General features: G+C 46.2%; 1 protein-coding gene across 3 annotated transcripts in view; it reads right to left on the bottom strand.

Moving 5' to 3' along the window:
• Positions 1 to 19,746, bottom strand: part of LOC309846142 (stimulated by retinoic acid gene 6 protein-like) — a 49,066-nt gene that overhangs the window by 14,444 nt on the left and 14,876 nt on the right. For all 3 annotated transcript variants that reach the window (XM_082694936.1, XM_082694937.1, XM_082694938.1), the window contains 7 exons: positions 18,215 to 18,345; positions 12,676 to 12,796; positions 11,704 to 11,749; positions 8,824 to 8,952; positions 7,655 to 7,725; positions 6,168 to 6,279; positions 407 to 560 (listed from right to left, as the gene is read on the bottom strand). In XM_082694936.1, the coding sequence (XP_082551062.1) occupies positions 407 to 560; positions 6,168 to 6,279; positions 7,655 to 7,725; positions 8,824 to 8,952; positions 11,704 to 11,749; positions 12,676 to 12,796; positions 18,215 to 18,345 (764 nt within the window). The remainder of the gene's footprint in view (positions 1 to 406; positions 561 to 6,167; positions 6,280 to 7,654; positions 7,726 to 8,823; positions 8,953 to 11,703; positions 11,750 to 12,675; positions 12,797 to 18,214; positions 18,346 to 19,746) is intronic.

Raw genomic sequence — 19,746 nt, 5'->3', positions numbered from 1 at the left:
CACCTGGGTGGCTCAGTGGGTTAAGCCTCTGCCTTTGGCTCAGGCAGCTCTCTGCTCAGCAGGGAGCCTGCTTCCCTCCCCTCTCTGCCTGGCTCTCTGCCTTCTTGTGATCTCTGTCCACCAAATAAATAAATAAAATCTTGAAAATGAGAAAATTCTCAGGGCATGTTTAATTCAGCCCCAAACAGATTTTAACAGAATGGCCCGGATCCCAACCCCACTGGCCTTCCAGTCACCCAGGGAGGCATAGACCAGTTGTAACCCACTTGTCTCCCAAACCAGGCACCTCATGCAGATAATAGCAATGCTACAACTATAATTATCCCAGGGGTGCACCTGCTGCGAGTTCCAAGTCCTTCTCCCAGTTTCCCACACTTTCCCAACAAAGGAGGTGTGGTGGTTTTACCTTCGGAGACGCTCATCAGCTCTTTCACTTGCAGACTGACTGGGGTCAGGGTCCCCGTCTGGTTCACGGAGGCGATGTAGCTCTCCAGCTCCCCCTCAAACACATCCAGCTCATCTCTCACGTACACGAACATGCAGAACTCAATGACAATGAACTGGTACAAACAGCAAACATTTCAATGTCACACCCAAGTCCAGCCTAGTAAATGAATAACATATAGCCCTCTCTTTGGTTTTGAGGTCAAAACAAGCTCAAAACTCATCTGAAATAGATTCTGGACAGTGGCTATCCAACATGAGCAGGACTTTGACTTCTTTGAGGACTTCTTTGGAGTCAGCCCAAACTATTTTCACCTGATAGCACACAAGACTAGGTCCCACAAGGGCTCAAGGAACTCTTCAAACATTGATTACATCCAAGTGAAATGAATGCCTACCTGTAACTAAGGAGTGACCTTGGGGACAATTCCATCTGTATCTCTCACCACTCACTGTCCTTCTGGTGTCTTGGTGGTAACCATGTTAGAGAAGCTGCTGGTTCCTATACGCAGGTCACACGTGCTCACTCCCATCATCTTGTCATCATGGTTCCAGGGCTCCATGCCTACCATCATACCAAAGCTTCTAGAGTTCCTACTACCATTTTACTTCATCAACCAGATTTTATTTGCCTTTGAATGTGCTGCTCCAAATGTTACCATCTTCAGGCAGTGTCTCAATCTAGGATAATTCACTCAGCTTTCAGAGCACTTTCACCTTTTTTCTCTCTTTACATGGCAAGTACTTCAGACCACATCGTATCCCCTTCTCTTAGACCATGGGCCTCTCCTAGGCCAAGACTGATGAATCCGCTGTCTTCTCTCTTCCATGACCCCAGGGCTTGATCCCAGGACCCTGAGATCATGACCTGAGCCGAAGGCAGAGGCTTTAATCCACTAAGCCACCCAGGTGCCCCATAGAGTTTTCTCGTTTTAAATAGCCTTCCATCTTAGCATGGTGCTTGGCATTCAGTAGACAGCCACCAAAGACTTAAGGAACACAGTAACTTCAAGTTAGTTATTCACATTGTGGAGAGCTCCAGTTGTCCATTAAAATCCATTCTCCCCTTTGGGCACAAAGCTGGACTACCTTTCCCAGACTCCCTTCAGTTAGATGTGGCCACCATGACATGGTTCTTACCCCAGAAGAGGAATGGAAGGAATGTGTGCCAGTCCACACAGGTCTTTGAAAACCTTCCACATGCATTTCTCCATGCACCTCCCCCTTTTGCTGACTGGATGCAGATGGTGAGGGTTCTTGGAGATAATGAGGAACACGACAGAAGAATCTGGGTTATGGAGTAACATGCAGAGGACCGCTGCCCTCCAGACCTGAACCCCACCCACTCAGCATTGTTACATGGGCAAAAATATATATAGTGTTAAGTCACTGAAATTCAGAGGTTTATGTGGTACTTCAGCATTATCTAACACATTCATTTAAAACTCAATCACAGGGACGCCTGGGTGGCTCAGTTGGTTAAGCGGCTGCCTTCGGCTCAGGTCATGATCCCAGCGTCCTGGGATCGAGTCCCGCATCGGGCTCCTTGCTCGGCAGGGAGCCTGCTTCTCCCTCTGCCTCTGCCTGCCTCTCTGTCTGCCTGTGCTCACTTGCTCGCTCTCCCTCTATGCCTGACAAATAAATAAATAAAATCTTAAAAAAAAAAAAAAACTCAATCACAGGATTAATATATATATAGGTATCATCCAGAAGACAATTTGGTCTTGCTATTTCTATCTCTCCAGGTTGACCCCACTTTTGACTCAAACATTTTACCTCAGGTAACTATGACCACATGAAATGTTTTGATCCTGTGCTTAATAAAATATCAAAATCAAAATTATGCCAACATTTAAATTTTTTGGTTGTTGAGAAAGCAAACTTAAATAATATACCTAAGCTGAAACATGATTATTACCCATACCCCATAGTTAACACTAGGGTTCACTCCTGGTGTCGCACATTCTATGGATTTCAACAAACTTTTGATGACATGTATCTACCATAATAGTATCATACAAAGTGTTTCCACTGCCTCAAAAGTCTTTTGTGTTCTGCCTATTCATCCCTCCCTCTTCCCAACACGTGGAACCCACTGGTCTTTTACTGTCTCCATAATTTTGCCTTCCAAAATTCATACATTGTGTGTATGAATCATACATTGCGTGACATTTTCAAATTGGCATCTTTCACTTACTAATAAGCATCTAATAAGTTTCTTCCATGACTTTTCATGACTTGATAAGTCATTTCACTTTATTGCTGAATTGAATCCCATTGTCTGGATATTCCAAAAACTATTTATCCATTCACCTACTGAAGGGTTCTTGGTCACTTTCATATTTTAGCAATCATGTATCAGGCTGCTATAAACATCAATGTGTAGGGTTTTGTGTGGACATTAAGTTTTTAGTGCATGTGGGTAAATACCAAGGAAGTGATTGCTGGATCACATGGTAAGAGTTCGTGTAGTTTATCAGAACTCACCAAAATATCTTGCAAAGTGGCCATACCATTTTTATTTCCACCAGCAATGAATGAGATTCCTGTTGCTCCACACCCTTATCTGTATTTGATGTTGTCAGTGTCTTGAATTTTTGCCATTCTAATAGGTGTGTAGTGGTATCTCATTGTTGTTTCAATTTGCATTTTCCTGAGGACATATCCTGTAGAGCATGTTTTCAAACACTTATTTGCCATCTGTCTATCTTCTCTGGGAGGTGACTATTAAGGTTTTGGTCCATTTTCTATCATGGTTATTTATTTTCTTCTTATTGAATTTTAAGTACTCTCTATATATTTTGAATAACAGACTTTCTCAGATGTGTCTTTTGCAAATATTTTCTCCCAATGTGGCTTGTCTTTTTGCTTTCTGGACAAGGTCTTTTGCAGAGTAAAAATGTTTTTATTTTAGTGAAGCCCACCTTATCAGCCTTCCATGGACTGTGTCTTTGGTGTCATATCTAAAAAATCATCACCATTTCAATGTAGAGAACAAACTGATGGTTACCAGAGGGGAGATGGGTGGAGGGATGGGCGAAATAGTGAAGGGGAATAGGAGTGCACTTGTTGTGATGAGCACTGGGTGATATATAGAATAGTTGAATCACTATACAGTATATCTGAAATAATATGTTAACTATACTGGAATTAAAATAAAAATACAGGGTGCCTGGGTGGCTCAGTGGGTTAAAGCCTCTGCCTTCGGCTCAGGTCATGATCTCAGGGTCCTGGGATCGAGGCCCGCATTGGGCTCTCTGCTCAGCAGGGAACCTGCTTCCTCCTCTCTCTCTGCCTGCCTCTCTGCCTACTTGTGATCTGTCTGTCAAATAAATAAATAAAAATCTTTGAAATAAAAATACATACATACATAAATACATAAATTCACACTTATTCAGTCCCTCAAATAAATGCTTGATAATGCCAAAAATAATAGCAATAATAAATTTCATTTCATTTAAAAAATTAAAAGTCATCATCAAACCCAAGGTCAACTAGATTTTCTCCTATTTTACCTTCTAGGAGTTCCATAGTTTTGCATTTGACGTTTAGGTCTGTGATCCATTTTAAGTTAATATTTATGAAGGTCTGTGTCTAGATTTTTTTTTTTTGCATGCAGATGTCCAGTTTTTCCAGCATCATTTATTAAAAAGAAAATCTTTGGGGGCACCTGGGTGGCTCAGTGGGTTAAAGCCTCTGCCTTCAGCACAGGTCATGATCCCAGGATCCTGGGATTGAGCCCCACATCGGGCTGTCTGCTCTGCAGGGAGCCTGCTTCCTCGTCTCTCTCTCTCTGCCTGCCTCTCTGCCTACTTGTGATCTGTCTGTCAAATAAATAAATAAAAATCTTCAATAGAAAAAAGAAAACCTTTGCCCCATTGTATTGCCTTCGCCCTTTTGTCCAAGATAAACTGACTAAATTTATGTTGGTCTATTTCTTAGCTCTCTATTCTGTCCACTGATTCGTTTGTCTATTCTTTTGCCAACACTGCAGTGTCATGATTAGCGCGGCTTTGCAATAAGTCTTGAAATTGAATAGTGTCAGTCCTTCAGCTTTCTTCTTCTCCTTTAAAATTGTGTTGACTATTATGAGTCTTTTGCCTCTCCCTGAAAACCTCAGAACCACTTTGTCAATGTACACAACCTAACTCCCTGGGATTCTGATTGAGATTGCAACTGAATTCCAGTATAGACCAATCCTGATATATATAGACCAATTTGAGAAGTACTGATACCTTGACAATATTAAGTCTTTCCAAACATGAATATAGAATATATCTCCATGTATTTATTTGATTCCTTTCAACATAGGTTTGTAGTTTTCCTCATATAGATCTTGTACATATTTTTATTAGATTTACATGTAAGTATTTCTCTTAGGGGGCTGCTAATGTAAATGATATTGTATTTTTTTAAAAGATTTTATTGATTTATTTGACAGAGATCACAAGTAAGCAGAGAGGCAGGTGGGGGGTAGGGGGAGCAGGCTCCCTGCTGAGCAGAGAGCCCTATGTGGGGCTCGATCCCAGGACCCTGAGATCACAACCTGAGCCAAAGGCAGAGGCTTAACCCACTGAGCCACCCAGGCACCCCGATACTGTATTTTTAATTTCAAATTCCCCTTGTCCAATGCTGATATATAAAAGAGCAAATGACTTTTGTATGTTAACCTTGTACCCTGCAACCTTGCTATAACTACTTACTAGTTCCAGAATTGGGCTTTTTTTTTTTTAAAGACTTTAAGTAATCTCTGCATCCAGTGTGGGGCTCAAACTTAAAACCCCAAGATCAAATGTCACCTGCTCTACTGACTGAGCCGGGCAGGTGCTCCTTTAGGAGTTGTTTTGTTTGATTCTTTTAGATTTTCTACAAACAAAATCATGTCATCTGTGAACAAAGACATTTTAACTTCTTCCTTCCCAATCAGTATAGCTTTTATTTCCTTTTCTTGTCTTATTACTTGGCTAGGATTTCCTAAGTTAATGTTGGGCAGTGAGGGGGAACAGTCTTGCCTTCTTCCTGATCTTGGTGGGAAAGCTTCTAACTTCTCACCATGAGGTATGATGTTAGCTGTAGGTTTGTTGATATTCTTTATCATATTGCAAAAGATCCCCTCTATGACTAGGTGGCTGAAAAATTTTCTCATGAACTGGTATTGGATTTTGTTAAATGCTTTTTCTGCATCCATTAATATGGTCATGTGGTTTTTCTTCTTTCAGTTACTGATATGATTGATTACATTAATTTTGCTATTGTACCTTTTCATATCTGAGGTAAATCCCACTTTGTTGTGGTGTATAGTTCTTTCCAGACATTGCTAGATTTTATTTGCTCCATTCCATTGTGGTTCTCCTACCCACCTGTCTGTCTCCAATTTTAGGGGCAATGGTTTGCACCATGACTTCTCTTTCCTTATGCATTTAAGAAGAACTATTGATTTTTCAGTTTGTTCAGGTTTTTCTTGTTGTTAGGATAGAGTGGCATCTTGCAGACTCTTTACACAGAATTGATCACCAGAAGCCTCCATAAATTATTCAATTATATTTATTAGTAATATTGGCCATGTGGGTGAAAGTATCCTTGGAGTAAAAATGGTAGGGGTCAAAATATTGTTCTTCTTTGATTTACAGAGATTCAGTTTTGACCTAGCTTTTAAAGAATATCCCCTGCCCTAACCCCACCCCATTTATGAAACAGAAAAGGATTTGTTCAGATCTACTTACAAGGTACAGGCATATGAAAGCCAACACAGTGGTTCCAATCATTCTGCTTGGGAACTGAAAGCAGGGATCCCACTCATAGATTCTGGTTTGGAACCAGGACTTTTTAGTCTCCCTGTGAATGAATAACAAGGAAAGAGAGGCTGTGGCTGATAGCAAATGCCCGATCCTTCTGAAAATAAACTTATTGCCGCTGCTTCATCTTGGAATGCAGGGAAGAGAAAAAACACTGACAGATCCCAGTTTTCATTCTCCCCTCATTCTTAAGAACAAAGACTGTTTTACTCAATACAGCAATTCAGCAGACTAAAGGGCTATGGCTTCTGACTCGTACAGCTAAGACTGGAAGACCAAGCAAGGGCTGATCCGATGTGACCACAGTGTGGCATGGCATTTTGGGGAAGGTGCTGAGTTAGAATTGACACAGCTGGGAGGGACCCCACTGCCTTTCCTTCTTTTCTCCTGCCTGGCGTCTGAAATGCAGACATGGTGGCTGGTCCAAGCTGGAGCCCGACCAGCATCTACCTTGGACGTGGACAGCCTTCATGATGACAATCACTAAGAATGGCAGCCAAAAGACAGGTGATCAGCAAACTTCCATGGTGGGCAGTGTGGGGTCAGTATGAACTGCCTGCCTGCAGAATTCTTTTACATGAAGAAGAAAGAAATCTCCCTCTTGTGTGTCCCACTGTTGTTTTCCATTTTCTGCTACACGTGAGCAAATGTAGTTCTAACCAAAGTATGAACCTTGCCATTGTATGACCTTGGACTAGCCACATCCCTTCTCCGGGGCACATCCCCTTGTATATGGTGGCTGTGGCAGGGATAGGTCACTGAAGACCAGGTGCTTTTGCTTGGCCATGAGCTATGTCTTCTTATATTGGTAGGAGCACAGCAGGCTTTCTCTGGGAACCTGCTCCCTCCCATCAGTCCTAGTGGTTAAGTGAGCCTGAACAACATCCTAGTTCCAATGGTGAACGTGTGACCAGCTTAACAATCCATTTACTCTAATTGCCTAGCCACAGGGATTGGTTTTGGAAAGACGTGTAGTCCCATGTGATCCAATGAATCACAATGGGAGTTTGGTTTGAATTATTAGAAAGGAAAATTTCTTTTTCCTATGAGGTTAAACCAAGAGGGTATAAGCTTAGAGATGCTGGGGGCCACCACTGGGAGGAAACCCTCCTCACTACAAGGCTAACATAGATCAAAGCAGAGCTAAGAGAAAATGAGGGAACTTTCCCTGGTTCTTTTATCAATGAAGCCACCGGATCAATGGCCATCTGAGCTGACCGCCTCTACACTTTCAGTTATGGGAGACCATACGCTTCCTTCTTCTCTTAAATCTAGTTTGAGTTGAGTTTCTGCCATTAGCCGACAAGAGTCCTGACTACTCTGTGCCCTTCCAGGCATCTCAGGGGCTGCCACACCTCAGGGCTCTTCCACACTGGTGGACATGGAGGGGTGAATGGGGGTACACCATGGCTTACTGCAGGGGGGGCTTCCTCAGGAGACGTTTGACATGTTCCGCCTGGTGAACTTCCAGAAACGGCTTTTCTTCCTGTGAGAAAAGAGACAGATGTATGCTGGGGCTCAAAAATCCTCGTGACAGGCTCTTGTCACAGAGGCCAGGAATTTGGGTCAAGTTGTTCTTCTGGATGGAGCGCAGTGGTTAAGAGAGAGCCTCAGCAACCGAGCTCTCTGGCTGTGGTTCCCGCTCTGCTCCAGACCAGCGACATGACCTCGGGCGATGCAACCCACCTCCCCGGGTCCGAGTTTCCTCACACAGAACTGGAGCAGTAAGAATAGTGCCTCCTGGGTATTTTTTTTAAAGATTTTATTTATTTATTTGACAGACAGAGATCACAAGTAGGCAGAGAGGCAGGCAGAGAGAGGGGGGAAGTAGGCTCCCCGCTGAGCAGAGAGCTCAATGTGAGGCTTGATCCCAGGACCCTGAGATCATGACCTGAGCTGAAGGCAGAGGCTTTAACCCACTAAGCCACCCCAGGTGCCTCCTCCTGGGTATTTACCCCAAAGATACAAATGCAGTGATCCAAAGAGGCACATGCACCCCAATGTTTCTAGCAGCAATGTCCACAATAGCCAAACTATGGAAAGAACCTAGATGTCCATCAACAGATGAATGGATAAAGATGTGGTGTATATATATACAACGGAATACTATGCAGCCATCAAAAGAAACAAAATCTTGCCATTTACAATGAGGTGGATGGACCTACAGGGTATTATGCTAAGCAAGATAAGTCAGAGAAAGACAATTATCATATGATCTCCCTGATATGAGGAATTTCAGAGGCAGGGTGGGGGGCCATGCAGGGAAGGGAGGGAAAAATGAAACAAGATAGGATCGGGAGGGAGACAAACCATAAGAGGCTCTTAATCTCACAAAACAAACTTAGGGTTGCTGGGGACTGGGTGGGGAGGGATAGGGTGGCTGGGTGATGGACATTGGGGCATTCGGAAGGGTATGTGCTATGGTGAGTGCTGTGAGTTGTGTAAGCCTGATGCAAATAATACAGTGTATGTTAATTAAAAAAAAAAAAAAAGAAAGAAAAGAAAAGAACAGCGCCTCCCTCCCGGGGTGGTTGTGCAGACCAGACCCACGGGGACACACAGGGGACTCCTACTCGGTACTCACCGTCTGCAGCTCCCAGCCCAGGTGCACCCTCAGAGATTTGACAAACATGTGCAGGAAGCGGCCCATCAGGAAGGCCAGGCACAGCAGCGAGGGCCAGTAGAACAGGACCGTCTCGAACCTCCCCAAAAACTGCAACCAAAACAGAGCAAGGTGCGGGCTATCGCTGGGCTAGGGCCAGGCCACCGGTGAGGCTGTGGCCGGGGCTCTGCCTGTCCCGGCCGCACCCACCAAGCCCACTCTCTCAGAGCTGGGCATCCAGGGGTCCATTTCTGCTCCCCTAGCTCCCCACTGTGGCACCTGCCGTGGCCCACAGCCCAGCAGCACTGGGTATGAGTCCTAATATTCCCATTTTATTTTATACGAAGGGCTTTCATGGCTTCTTCTGTTCAGGAATTAAATATTGCTTTCAGAACATACAACAGTGGGGGAGAGAAAGAGGGGTGAAGAGGAGAAGTAGGGAGGAGAGGGCAGGAGAGGAGAAAAGAGGGAGAGAGTAGAGAGAGAAGGAAGAACGGAAAGAGAAGGAAGAAAAGGAAGGAATGGAAGGAGGAAGGAGGGGAGGAGGGGAAGGAGGAAGGAGGGGAGGAGGGAGGAGGGAAGGAGGAAGGAGGGGAGGAGGGAAGGAGGGGAGAAGGGGAAGGCACAAAGGAAGAAGGAAGGAAGGTGGGAGGGGGGACAGGGAGGCAGGAAAGCCCCGTAACTGCCATCATGCTGACAGCAACACAAGTTCCCAAGTACGAATCTCTCAAGATGGTTCATAGTTTATCTGTGATTTTAGTTTCATTTTAATCACACACACACACACACACACACACACACACAGTCAATTTTTTTCACTGTTTCAGGAAAAGAAATATTGTGACTTATCTTTCACAATTTAGAGGTTGGTTTTGTGGAATTTTTAAAAAAGATTTATCTAGGGCGCCTGGGTGGCTCAGTGGGTTAAGTGGCTGCCTTCAGCTCAGGTCATGATCTCAGGGTCCTGGGATTGAGTCCCACATCGGGCTCTCTGCTCGGCAGGGAGCCTGCTTCCTCCTCTCTCACTCTCTGCCTGCCTCTCTGCCTACTTGTGATCTCTCTCTGTCAAATAAATAAATAAAATCTTAAAAAAAAAAAAAAAGATTTATCTATTTATTTCAGACACAAAGGAAGTGTGTGTGTGTGAGCAGGGGGAGGGGCAGAGGGAGAGGGAGAAGGAGAGAATCCCAACCAGACTCCCTTGCCCAGTACAGAGCTGGACACAGCGCTCCATCCCACGACCCCAAGATCATGACCCAAGCTGAAATCAAGAACTGGCAGTTCAGCGGTCGGAGCCACCCAGGCGTCCCAGTTTTCTGTGTTTCCAGAGCACTTGCTCCCACAGGGAGCTGGGTTTTGATGTTGTGCTGTTCAGGTGGACGAAAGCATGCTGAGATGTGGGGGCTCTTGTCTCCCCTTCCTCCTCCTCTCTGATGTCTGTTCCCTGCTTACGCATCAGACCTCACCGCTGCCGATATTCCCGTGTCTTCCCTCTGCATCCAGCCTTACATCTCTATCATAAACTGAAATTATACCAAATACATAGGTCTGTATACATCATAATCAGCTCCCCACATGCTCACAAATTATTTGCATACGTCACTCCTAATGCTGCATAACAGTGCATTATTTACATGAACCAACTTGAAAGCTTCTCCTAGTTTTTGACTTTTTAGACTCTTCCAATGTCTCATTTTTATATATAATGTTTCCATGAATACATTTCAGAACATGAGACGAAATCTTTATTATTACCTTAGCCTGGATTCCAGGCCCATGATTTTTAACCCCTAAGTCCCATTAGCCCCTGAGCCTCATTTTCTCATCAGTGAACTGGGGACGGCTCCCACAGACAGCCTTCAAAGGGCCTCGAAGCACCTTGAACTCTGCAATCGTTCATCTGGGGGGCTGAGCCTCGAACAACACCTAGCACACAGCAGTTCTTAACATTAGTGATTCTGAGCATAGAGTTAAGACCCTGCCCTCTCCCTTAATTAACCACGAATATTTCTAATTTCAGAAGAACGTCGGAAGCCTGGAAGCTCTCCAAGATACCGGAGTAAATGCCGGGGATCTGGAATCTCGGGCACTGTGAGCAGAGTGGAGGGCATCCTTTGGGGCAGAGGTGTGCTAGAATGTTCTTAATCCCAGCACAGAGATGCAGAGGGAAAGCCCGGCCTCCAAACTCGTTTTCTAGTCCAGCTCCCCCAGACTCCCTTCTTCATACCGTCTAGTCCCCCACGGTGACTGAAGCCCAGGAGAGACCTTGGCAAGGCTCCCATCAGTTCCAGACCCCCGTGGCCCCCTGGTGCTCCCCCCACCTGCCTAGTCACCCTTCTAGATGCAGCGTGACACCGTCTTTCATCTTGCTCCTTTTCCTCACATAAAAGGCCAGACAGATGAACCAGTTCCCTCTAGTTCCAACCTGGCATGGTCAACCCAGAGGGTTCATCCAGTCCAACTTCCCATTTTCCAGACAGAGAAAGTGAGGCTACATGAAGGAATTGAAAGAAATGAGCTTTGGAGTCAGCCAGACCTGGTCTCAACTCTCGAATCTGCTATTTCTGAAGAGTTACTTAATACACTTGGCCTCCGTTTCCTCACCTGTGAAATGGGACTGCTGAGAGGCTCCTCACCTCGAGGGGCTGCTGTGAACATGAACCCTGAGGACTCTGTCTGTGAATGAGTGCCTTGATGAGCGTAAGATGTACAAATGGAAGCACCATGAGTGGTTCCAGCTCTCCTTCCGTTCACATGGGTAACTGAAGCCCAGAGAGTGGCAGGGGCTTGTCCAATGTCACACAGCAAACTGGTCACAGGGACAGGACTGAATACTCTAAACTTAGCTCAGCAGGGACTCACCTGTCCGTGGGGACACTCTGTGATGTAAAGGACGGTGACAGCAAACCTACAGGACACAAACAGGTTTGGGGTACTGTGGCTGCCCCCTGCATAGCCTGCGGGAAGAAGCCCAGATTCCATCAGCCTGGAACTCCCTCCCCTTCCCCTCCTCCTTGGGAGGGCTGGTGCTCAGGCCTCTGTGTCCCTCCCTCCCAGATCAGCCACCCTGCTTATGCTCAAGTACGGGCACCAAATTCATCTCGCGTGCGCTCAGATCAACACAATTCTGGTCTGCATCTGTGGGGCTGACAATCCATGAAGGATGGACTTGCATGTCCCACCGGATCAAGTCGGGGACGGTAGTCCACAGGGGTAACAGCACGGTGCAGACCAAGAAGCCAGAACACATGATCCACAGGGACTGGCCTGTTCTTCCGCGTGTTCCTGGGCTCCAAGCAGGGATATGATAGGGTGTTTGCCAAGGGAGTAAGCGGGTGGGTGAAGGGGCACAGGAGCCCGGCGTGAGCGGTGGTGTGTGCTGGAGACTGTGCGGGATGGAGAGACAGGGGAGGCCTGCCCGCAGCGCCCTGAACGTCAAGCTGAGGTGCCCGGACTTTCTGCTGCGCTCCCAGGGGAGACAGGACAGCACAGACAAGAAGCATCCAAATGGGACTCCTACATGCGCCCCACCAGGACTCTGGGCAGTTTCCGGAAATGAAGTCGGCTCCATCGCTGACTTCGGGGAACATTCTGATCACAAGTGGCTCGTGAGGCAGAAAGCACAGTGGACCGACCTTCCGCAGCCTGACGTGCAGCCCCACACACAGGCCCCAGTGGGACTGCGACCAGTCACCCAACCTGCCCATCTTGAGCCTCAGGTCTGGGCAAAGAGGCCCTCCATAGGGAGCTCCCAAGTTACCCCCAGCCCTTTGTCCAGAGGTCAGCCACAGCCGAAGCAGTCACAGGAAGGCAGGTAGGCGGCGTCCGTCTTACCAGATCAGAGAGTAGCTGAAGCCGAGGACGGAGCTGAGCAGCTGGAACTCCGACGAGAGGCAGGCGAAGAAGGGGAAGTGGGACAGGCCGACTTCCATGCCTCCGATCAGGAGCACAAAGGCTGGGAGAGACAGAGCAAGAGATGCCGTGTGAGTCCTCTTCTCACGGGCTCGGCGTGTCCCATGGAAGCGATGGGGCTTTATAGGGACTTTGGGTCGCAGGCCTCAGGACCCAAGGAGATGAGAGGACAAGCCCCAGCTCCACAAGGAGGAATGCGGGAATGTCTTTCCCTCTTGCAAATGACCCTTCCTGGGACCTCTTCTATGCCAGGCACTGGCTACATATTGAGATAGAGAAGACCTGGCCCCTGCTTTTGGCCAGCTCACAGCGTGAGGTACAGACAGGCCACGTAAAGGGACAAACGGAAACGACCAAGAGTAAAGCACCGGGAGTGGACCACGGCAACACAAAGCGAGGTGATGTGTGTGCAAAAAGCCTCGTGTAGCCACCCTGTCCTAGATGAGGTGATGATGATATTCATTCTGCCACTGACTAGCTCTTAGAGGGTTTAACAGGGTCCAGGAAAATCTAATCATGCAAGATGACCTTTACGAAGTATCTGCTTTAAGCCGGGTCCAGAGCCAGGCACTAAGGCTATAGAAGGAATAACTAGCTTCTTGCTTTGAGATGCTTGCTGTCTAGTAGAGAAGACAGGGAGGAAGGTAAGTGGTGTGTTAACAGAGGCACAGTCAATCTGCTGTGGAGACAAGAAGTGGAAGCTACTGACTTCACCTGGCGTCCTGATCAGGGAAGGCTTCCTGGAGGTGGTGACATTTAGCCTGGCCAGGAAATACAAGCAGGCGTTTGTAAGATGGAGAGGAGAAGGGAAGGAAGGGAATTCCTCACTCAGAGAACGGGAAGGAGATGGCCGGTTGGGGCTGGTCAGTATTTACGTGCATGTGAGGGGTGGGTGGTCAGCAGGACAAGACTATATATGAGGAAGAATTTGGGGGAGGAAAGAAGCCCCAAGAGCATAATTTTGCAATCTTTGCAATCAGACAGGGCAACTAAGATGGCAAAACCAAACCCGGAGAAAACATCTACCAGAAATCTAGGTCTCGAGGCCCTTTGGTCTCGACATCTGAATACGTGGAAGCAGAGGAAGGCAATGGGATGTCTGAAGGCCCGAGAACAGAACGGCCCCCCTCTGCCAGCAGACACAAGACGCCGGAGCTGAAATCCCAGCTGAAAGCCGACCAGGTGACAAAGGCTGCAAATCACGGGTGAGAAAAACCCATTGGCCTTGACCTCACTCTGCAGACTATCTCAGGCCGCTCCCATGACACAGCCCCCATGGAGGTGGCCTGCAGACCCCTAAGATTCTAAAGCGAGAGGGAGAGGAACGTTAGGAGCTGGGAAACCGTGGGCCCAGATGCCAGCGGAGGGAAGAAGCTGACTGGGGAAAGTGACTCGGGGTATTAGTAGGATACAGCTCTATGATCACTTTGTGACAACAAAAGAGAGGGAGCTCGAGCCACGAAGCAGGAAATGATGTTTTGACCCAGCCAGCTGCTCCACAGCACTGGTCTTTAGGGACCTGCAAATCCAGACGGCAATTAGATGCTACCTCACGCATGCTGAGATGCTGTCATTGTTTTAAAGATAGAAAATACCGTTGGGGAGGATGTGGAGAGATTGGAGCCCCCACATGCTGTAGATCCATGGAGGAGAGCAGAGTCCGGACACAGATCCCTGCGTATGTGGCCGATTGATGCTGACAAAGGGCCAAAGGCAATTTTGTGGGCAAAGAATAGGTTTTTGAAATACATGGTATAGAAAAAAAAATGGATAACCAAAAGCAAAAAAGCAAAAACAATAACAAAAACAAAACCCTTCAGTCCTTACCTCATACTATACACAAAACATTAACAAAATGTATCATAGACCTAAGTGCAAAATATCATGATTATAAAGGTTCCAGAAAAAACACAGGAGAAAATCTAAATGACCTTATATTAGACAAGGATTTCTTCTATGACACCATCAGCATGATCCATAAAAGAAAATGAATAAATTAGATTTCATCAAAATTTTAAGTCAGCTTTTCAAAAGAAAGTGTTGGCAGAATGAAAATAAAAGCCACAGACTGGGAGCAAATGCAATTCAGACATTTGATAAAGGACTTACACACAGAACGAGATCTAGAACTATTAAAACTCAATAGGAAGGAAACAAAACCCCTCACTTTTGTAAATAAGGAAAGCAATCTGGACCCTTTACCAAAGAAGCAATAGGGTTAGCAAATAGGCACATGAAAATATGCGCAACGTCCTCAGTCATCATGAAAATGCAAATTAAAACCACAATAAGACAGCAGTACATGCTTCTTGGAATGGCTAAAATTAAAAAGACTTTGCTTATTCCTTTGTTTTATAGATTCTACATATGAATAAAGTTATACAGTATTTGTCTTTCTCAGTCTGACTTACTTCACTGTACCCTCTAGGTCCATCTATGTTGTTGCAAATGGCAAGACTTCATCCTTTTTATGGCTGAGTAATATTCGTGTGTGTGTGTGTGTGTGTGTATCACAACTGCTTTATCCATTTATCGATGGGCACCTAGGTTGCTTCTATATCTTGGCTACTGTAACTAATGCTGCAATGAACACAGGGTACTTCTATCTTTTCAGCTTAGTGTTTTCATTTTCTTTGGGTAAATGCACAGTAGTGGAATTACTGGATCATATAGTAATCCTATTTTTAATATTTTAGGACTCTCCCAACTATTTTCCACAGTGGCTGTACCAATTTACATTCCCACCAACAGTCCATGAAGGTTCATTTTTCTCCACATCCTCGCCAACACTTGTTATTTCTTAAATAAGCAAACAAACAAAAAGCAGAATCAGATCTATATTTACAGAGAACAAACTGATGGTTGCCAGAGAGGGGGTGCAAAATGGATGAAGGGGACTCAGAGGTTGCCGGTTATGGAAGGAAAAGGCCACAGGAATAAAAGGCACAGCATGGGGCATATAACCAATGACATTATAATAGCGTTGTATAACGACAGATGGGAGCTACATTTGCGGTGAGCAGAGCATAACATACCGAGATGTTGAATCACTATGTTGGACACCTGAAACTAATGTAATTAAATTTAAAAAAAATATTTTTTGAGTAAGACAGTGCATGCATGAGTGGGGGTGGCAGAGAGGGGTAGAGGAGGGAGAGAGAGAATCTTTTTTTTTTTTTTAGATTTATTTATTATCTGAAAGTGTGGTGGGGAAAGAGGAAGGGTAGAGAGAATCTTTTTTTTTTTAAGACTTCATTTATTTATATTTGTCAAAGAGAGAGACAGAGATAGCGAGAGAGAGCACAAACCCAGGGAGTGGCCAGCAGAAGGAGAGGCAGGCTCCCCGCCGAGCCAGGAGTCCGATGCCGGACTCAATCCCAGGACACTGGGATCATGATCTGAGCCAAAGGCAGACACTTAACTGACTGAGCCACCCAGGCAACCCTGGAGAGAGACAATCTTAATCAGTGTGGAGCCAGGCATGGGGCTTGATCTCACAATCCTGAGATCATGACCTGAGCCAAAATCAAGAGTGACACGCTTAGCTGACTGAACCACCTAAGGGCCCCAAAGATTATGTTTAAAAGAGACTGACTCCTTGAAACAAACTGAGGGTTTCAGAAGGCAGAAGGTGGGGGGATGGGGTAGCCGGGTGACGGGTATTAAGGACGGCACGCGACGTAATGAGCACTGGGTGCTATACACAACTAATGAATCACTGAACATTACATCAAACACTACTGATGTACTAGATGTTGGCGAACTGAACATAAAAAATTTTAAAAATAGAATAAAGGGCACCTGGGTGGCTCAGTGGGTTAAAGCTTCTGCCTTCAGCTCAGGTCATGATCCCAGGGTCCTTGGATAGAGCCCCGAATCAGGCTCTCTGCTCAGCAGGGAGTCTGCTTCCTCCTCTCTCTCTCCCTGCCTTTCTGCCTACTTGTGATCCCTGCCTGTCAAATAAATAAATAAATAATCTTAAAAAAAAAAAAAAGCTGAGAAAGAAGGGGAAAAAATAAAAAGAGACTGACAACAATATAAATTAAAAAATACAAAGAATGACTACGTGTTGCCAAGGATACAGAGAAAGCAGAAGTCTCGCATGCTGATGGTTGTAATCGAAATGGAACAATCACTTTGGAAAACGGTTTGATGATTTCCTTAAAAAGTGTGATCTTCTACATGAAGACCCAGCCATTCTACTCAAAGGTACAAATCCAGGGAAAAAGGAAGCCGAGGTACACAAAGATTTGTGCACAAATGTTCCTAGTGGCTTTATTTGCAAGAGCTAAAGACACAAGTAAATCAAATGTCCATCAATGGGGATGCCCCTGGGTGGGACGGCCAATGACAAGGTTTCCAACTTTTGGTTTCCGTTGAGGTCAAGGTCTCAGGGTCATGGAGTTGAGCCCCACTCAATCAGCACAGAGTCTGCTTAAGACTCTCCCTCCATCTCCTTCCCCGTCTCCTCCCCAACCCCACCCCGGGAGCTCTCGCTCTCTCTCTCTCTCTGTCATGAACAAATAAATCTCATTAAAAAGAAAAAAAAAGGGAGAATGGGCACACACAAAATCTGTTTTCTCAGTATAGTGTAACACCACCTGGCAATAAGAAAGAATGAATTTCTGGCACAGGTTAAAGGTATATGAATCTCAAAATAGCTATGCTGTGTGAAAGAAGATACACCAAAAATAAAAAGTACATCCTGTATAATTCCATTTATATAAAATTCTGGAAAAAGATCAGTGATGAGGGCGGTGATGGAATAGGATGGGAAGGAGAGATGACAAAAGGTGACAAGGAAGTTTATGGGGTTCGTTGTCTTGATTGTGGTCCAGATTTCATGGATGTCAACATTTGTCAGAACTTATCAGATTGTACACATCAAAGAGGTGTCTGGTGGCATATCATTACAGTGTTATTTGCATTTCCCTAAAGACTAATGAGAAGCTGACAGGCATTTGCTCATACAGGCCTGGAGGCCCTGAGAGAGAACCCAGCTGGGGCCGAGAGGTTTGGAGCCACTGTACTGGGATGGCCTATTCTGTAAATTAGGGTCCATCCTTCAGGGAGAACGAGAGACATGGGGAATAAAGAGGCCTCAGACCAATGGCCAAAGAAATAAGCATTGTTCTGTGAGGAGGAATGCCAGGGCTTGTTGATATCAAGAAGGCAGCATGCCTAGGGACTCAGGACTGAAATTTCAAGGTTAGGTGATGGTGAACCCACTTTTTAAACCTTTATTCTCTATCTGAAGGAACTCTGACTCTCCCTGGAAGAAAGCCCCACAAAAAAGCTTTGAGACCTGGCAGATGATGCATCTTCCTTGGGGAGGTTACAAGCAGGGAGGAACAATGATGGCTCATCACGTTTATCCCGATCCCTGAGAACCCTTGCATGTGCTCTCTGAAAGCAAGACATGCCACGGCAAAATTCCCGGCCAGTATGCGGCAGCCCTTACCTTGGGCCCACTGTGGGATCTGCAAGGGCTGGTAGCCTTCTGAGAACAAGAACATAACCTTATTGGCTGTGGCCCCAAAGGCGATTCCATAGGACCATCGGTTACTAAAGGTGCCCACGAAGTCCAGAGGTCTGTGAAGGAGGGAAAGAGCTTGTGAGGCCAAACCGCGGCTCCGTCCAACAGTTCACCTCCAAATTACCAATTCCACCCTGAGGAGGGATTATTGGGTGGTGAATTTTTCATTTCAACTGACTTTTTTCTGAGACCCTCAGGGTCAGTTCTTGGGGGTAAATGGGGATTCAGGGTACCGAAGTGAGGAAGACCAAAATCTTTGCTGTTGAAGAGCTCCAAGTCCTGGGGAGGAGCATGGGGGAAGGGACACAAGCAATTAGTTACTAGGACACTAATAACCACGAGAACAAACAAAATAGGATGAGTTTCATCTATGAGAGACACGCGCAGTGTGACTCAAGAGACCAAAACAAGGACTATGTGCTCGACAGGCCTGGGGGAGCCTGCCCTGTGCCCGGCTGCTAGGAGACCCCCAACATCCCTGGAGAGGTCTGGGTAGCATGGGCCATGCAGGTTCCACGCAAGAATACCTTCCCAGCCACAGCCGAATGGACCAGCAGTGACCACCTGACCCTGGGTGGGCCAGTCAGACGCCTGGTCTTGGATTTTGGGCTTCTGACCCTGAAGACATGGGCCAGTCAGCTGTTAAAATTCTGTTCTGGAAAGCTATGCCACATTGGGATCAGAGCGGGTGCTAGAGGCAAATGGAGGTTTTAGGGAAGGAAGGATCCTGAATCAGAGGATAAAAGCAGACAGCAGAGAGGACAATAATAAAATGGTGCTAAGGGGCTCTCATGACGCAGCGAGGCAAGAAGAGAATTAGTCTCCCAGAGATGACCATCACAGGAGACCAGCGGCCATGAGGCTGGCCTTGCCAGATTCTGTGAAATCTCTGTAACTTTATAAAAATCCTTTATTTCCCTTCGACAAAAACAAGCTTTATAGGATGTCTGTTTCTTCTAACCAAAATAGCTCTGTCCAGATCAAAGTAAGCAACCGCATCTGGAAAAAAGAGAGGACTTTCCCGTCAAAGGGCCATCTGAAGCAAGTTTTGATGAAAACACTGGGAGTGATGCGTGGAGGCAGGGACCTGGGGCCAGGGTCTGGATCTCACCTCCTGCCCCTTTAGTCTTGCTCATCCTGCCCGTCAAGGCTCAGCTCAAGGAGCACCTCTTCTGGAAAGCACCCCCACTACTATCACCCAGACCCCTCCCAGCAGGCCCACCTAGGTGCTGCCTTGCCTGTGTCCCCTTAGCCCTAAGGGCATGCCCGTGTTTCACACACTACTGCTTGTCTAGAAAACTATATGCTCCAAGGGGTGGGCACCTAATACAAGCTCTTGTGGGAGTGGGTGCTCAGCGCATGTTCACCAACACCCGTTCTGTGGACGGGAACCGAATTCAGTCAGTCCCACCTGTGGTACCTCAGAGATATGTGAGACTGTTTCCAGATCCTTCAGA

The sequence above is a fragment of the Mustela nivalis genome (genome assembly GCF_964662115.1).
Source record: "Mustela nivalis genome assembly, chromosome: 13".
Lineage (NCBI taxonomy): Eukaryota > Metazoa > Chordata > Mammalia > Carnivora > Mustelidae > Mustela > Mustela nivalis.
Note: the sequence above shows the minus strand (reverse complement) of the source record. Positions and strands in the feature narration are given on the sequence as shown.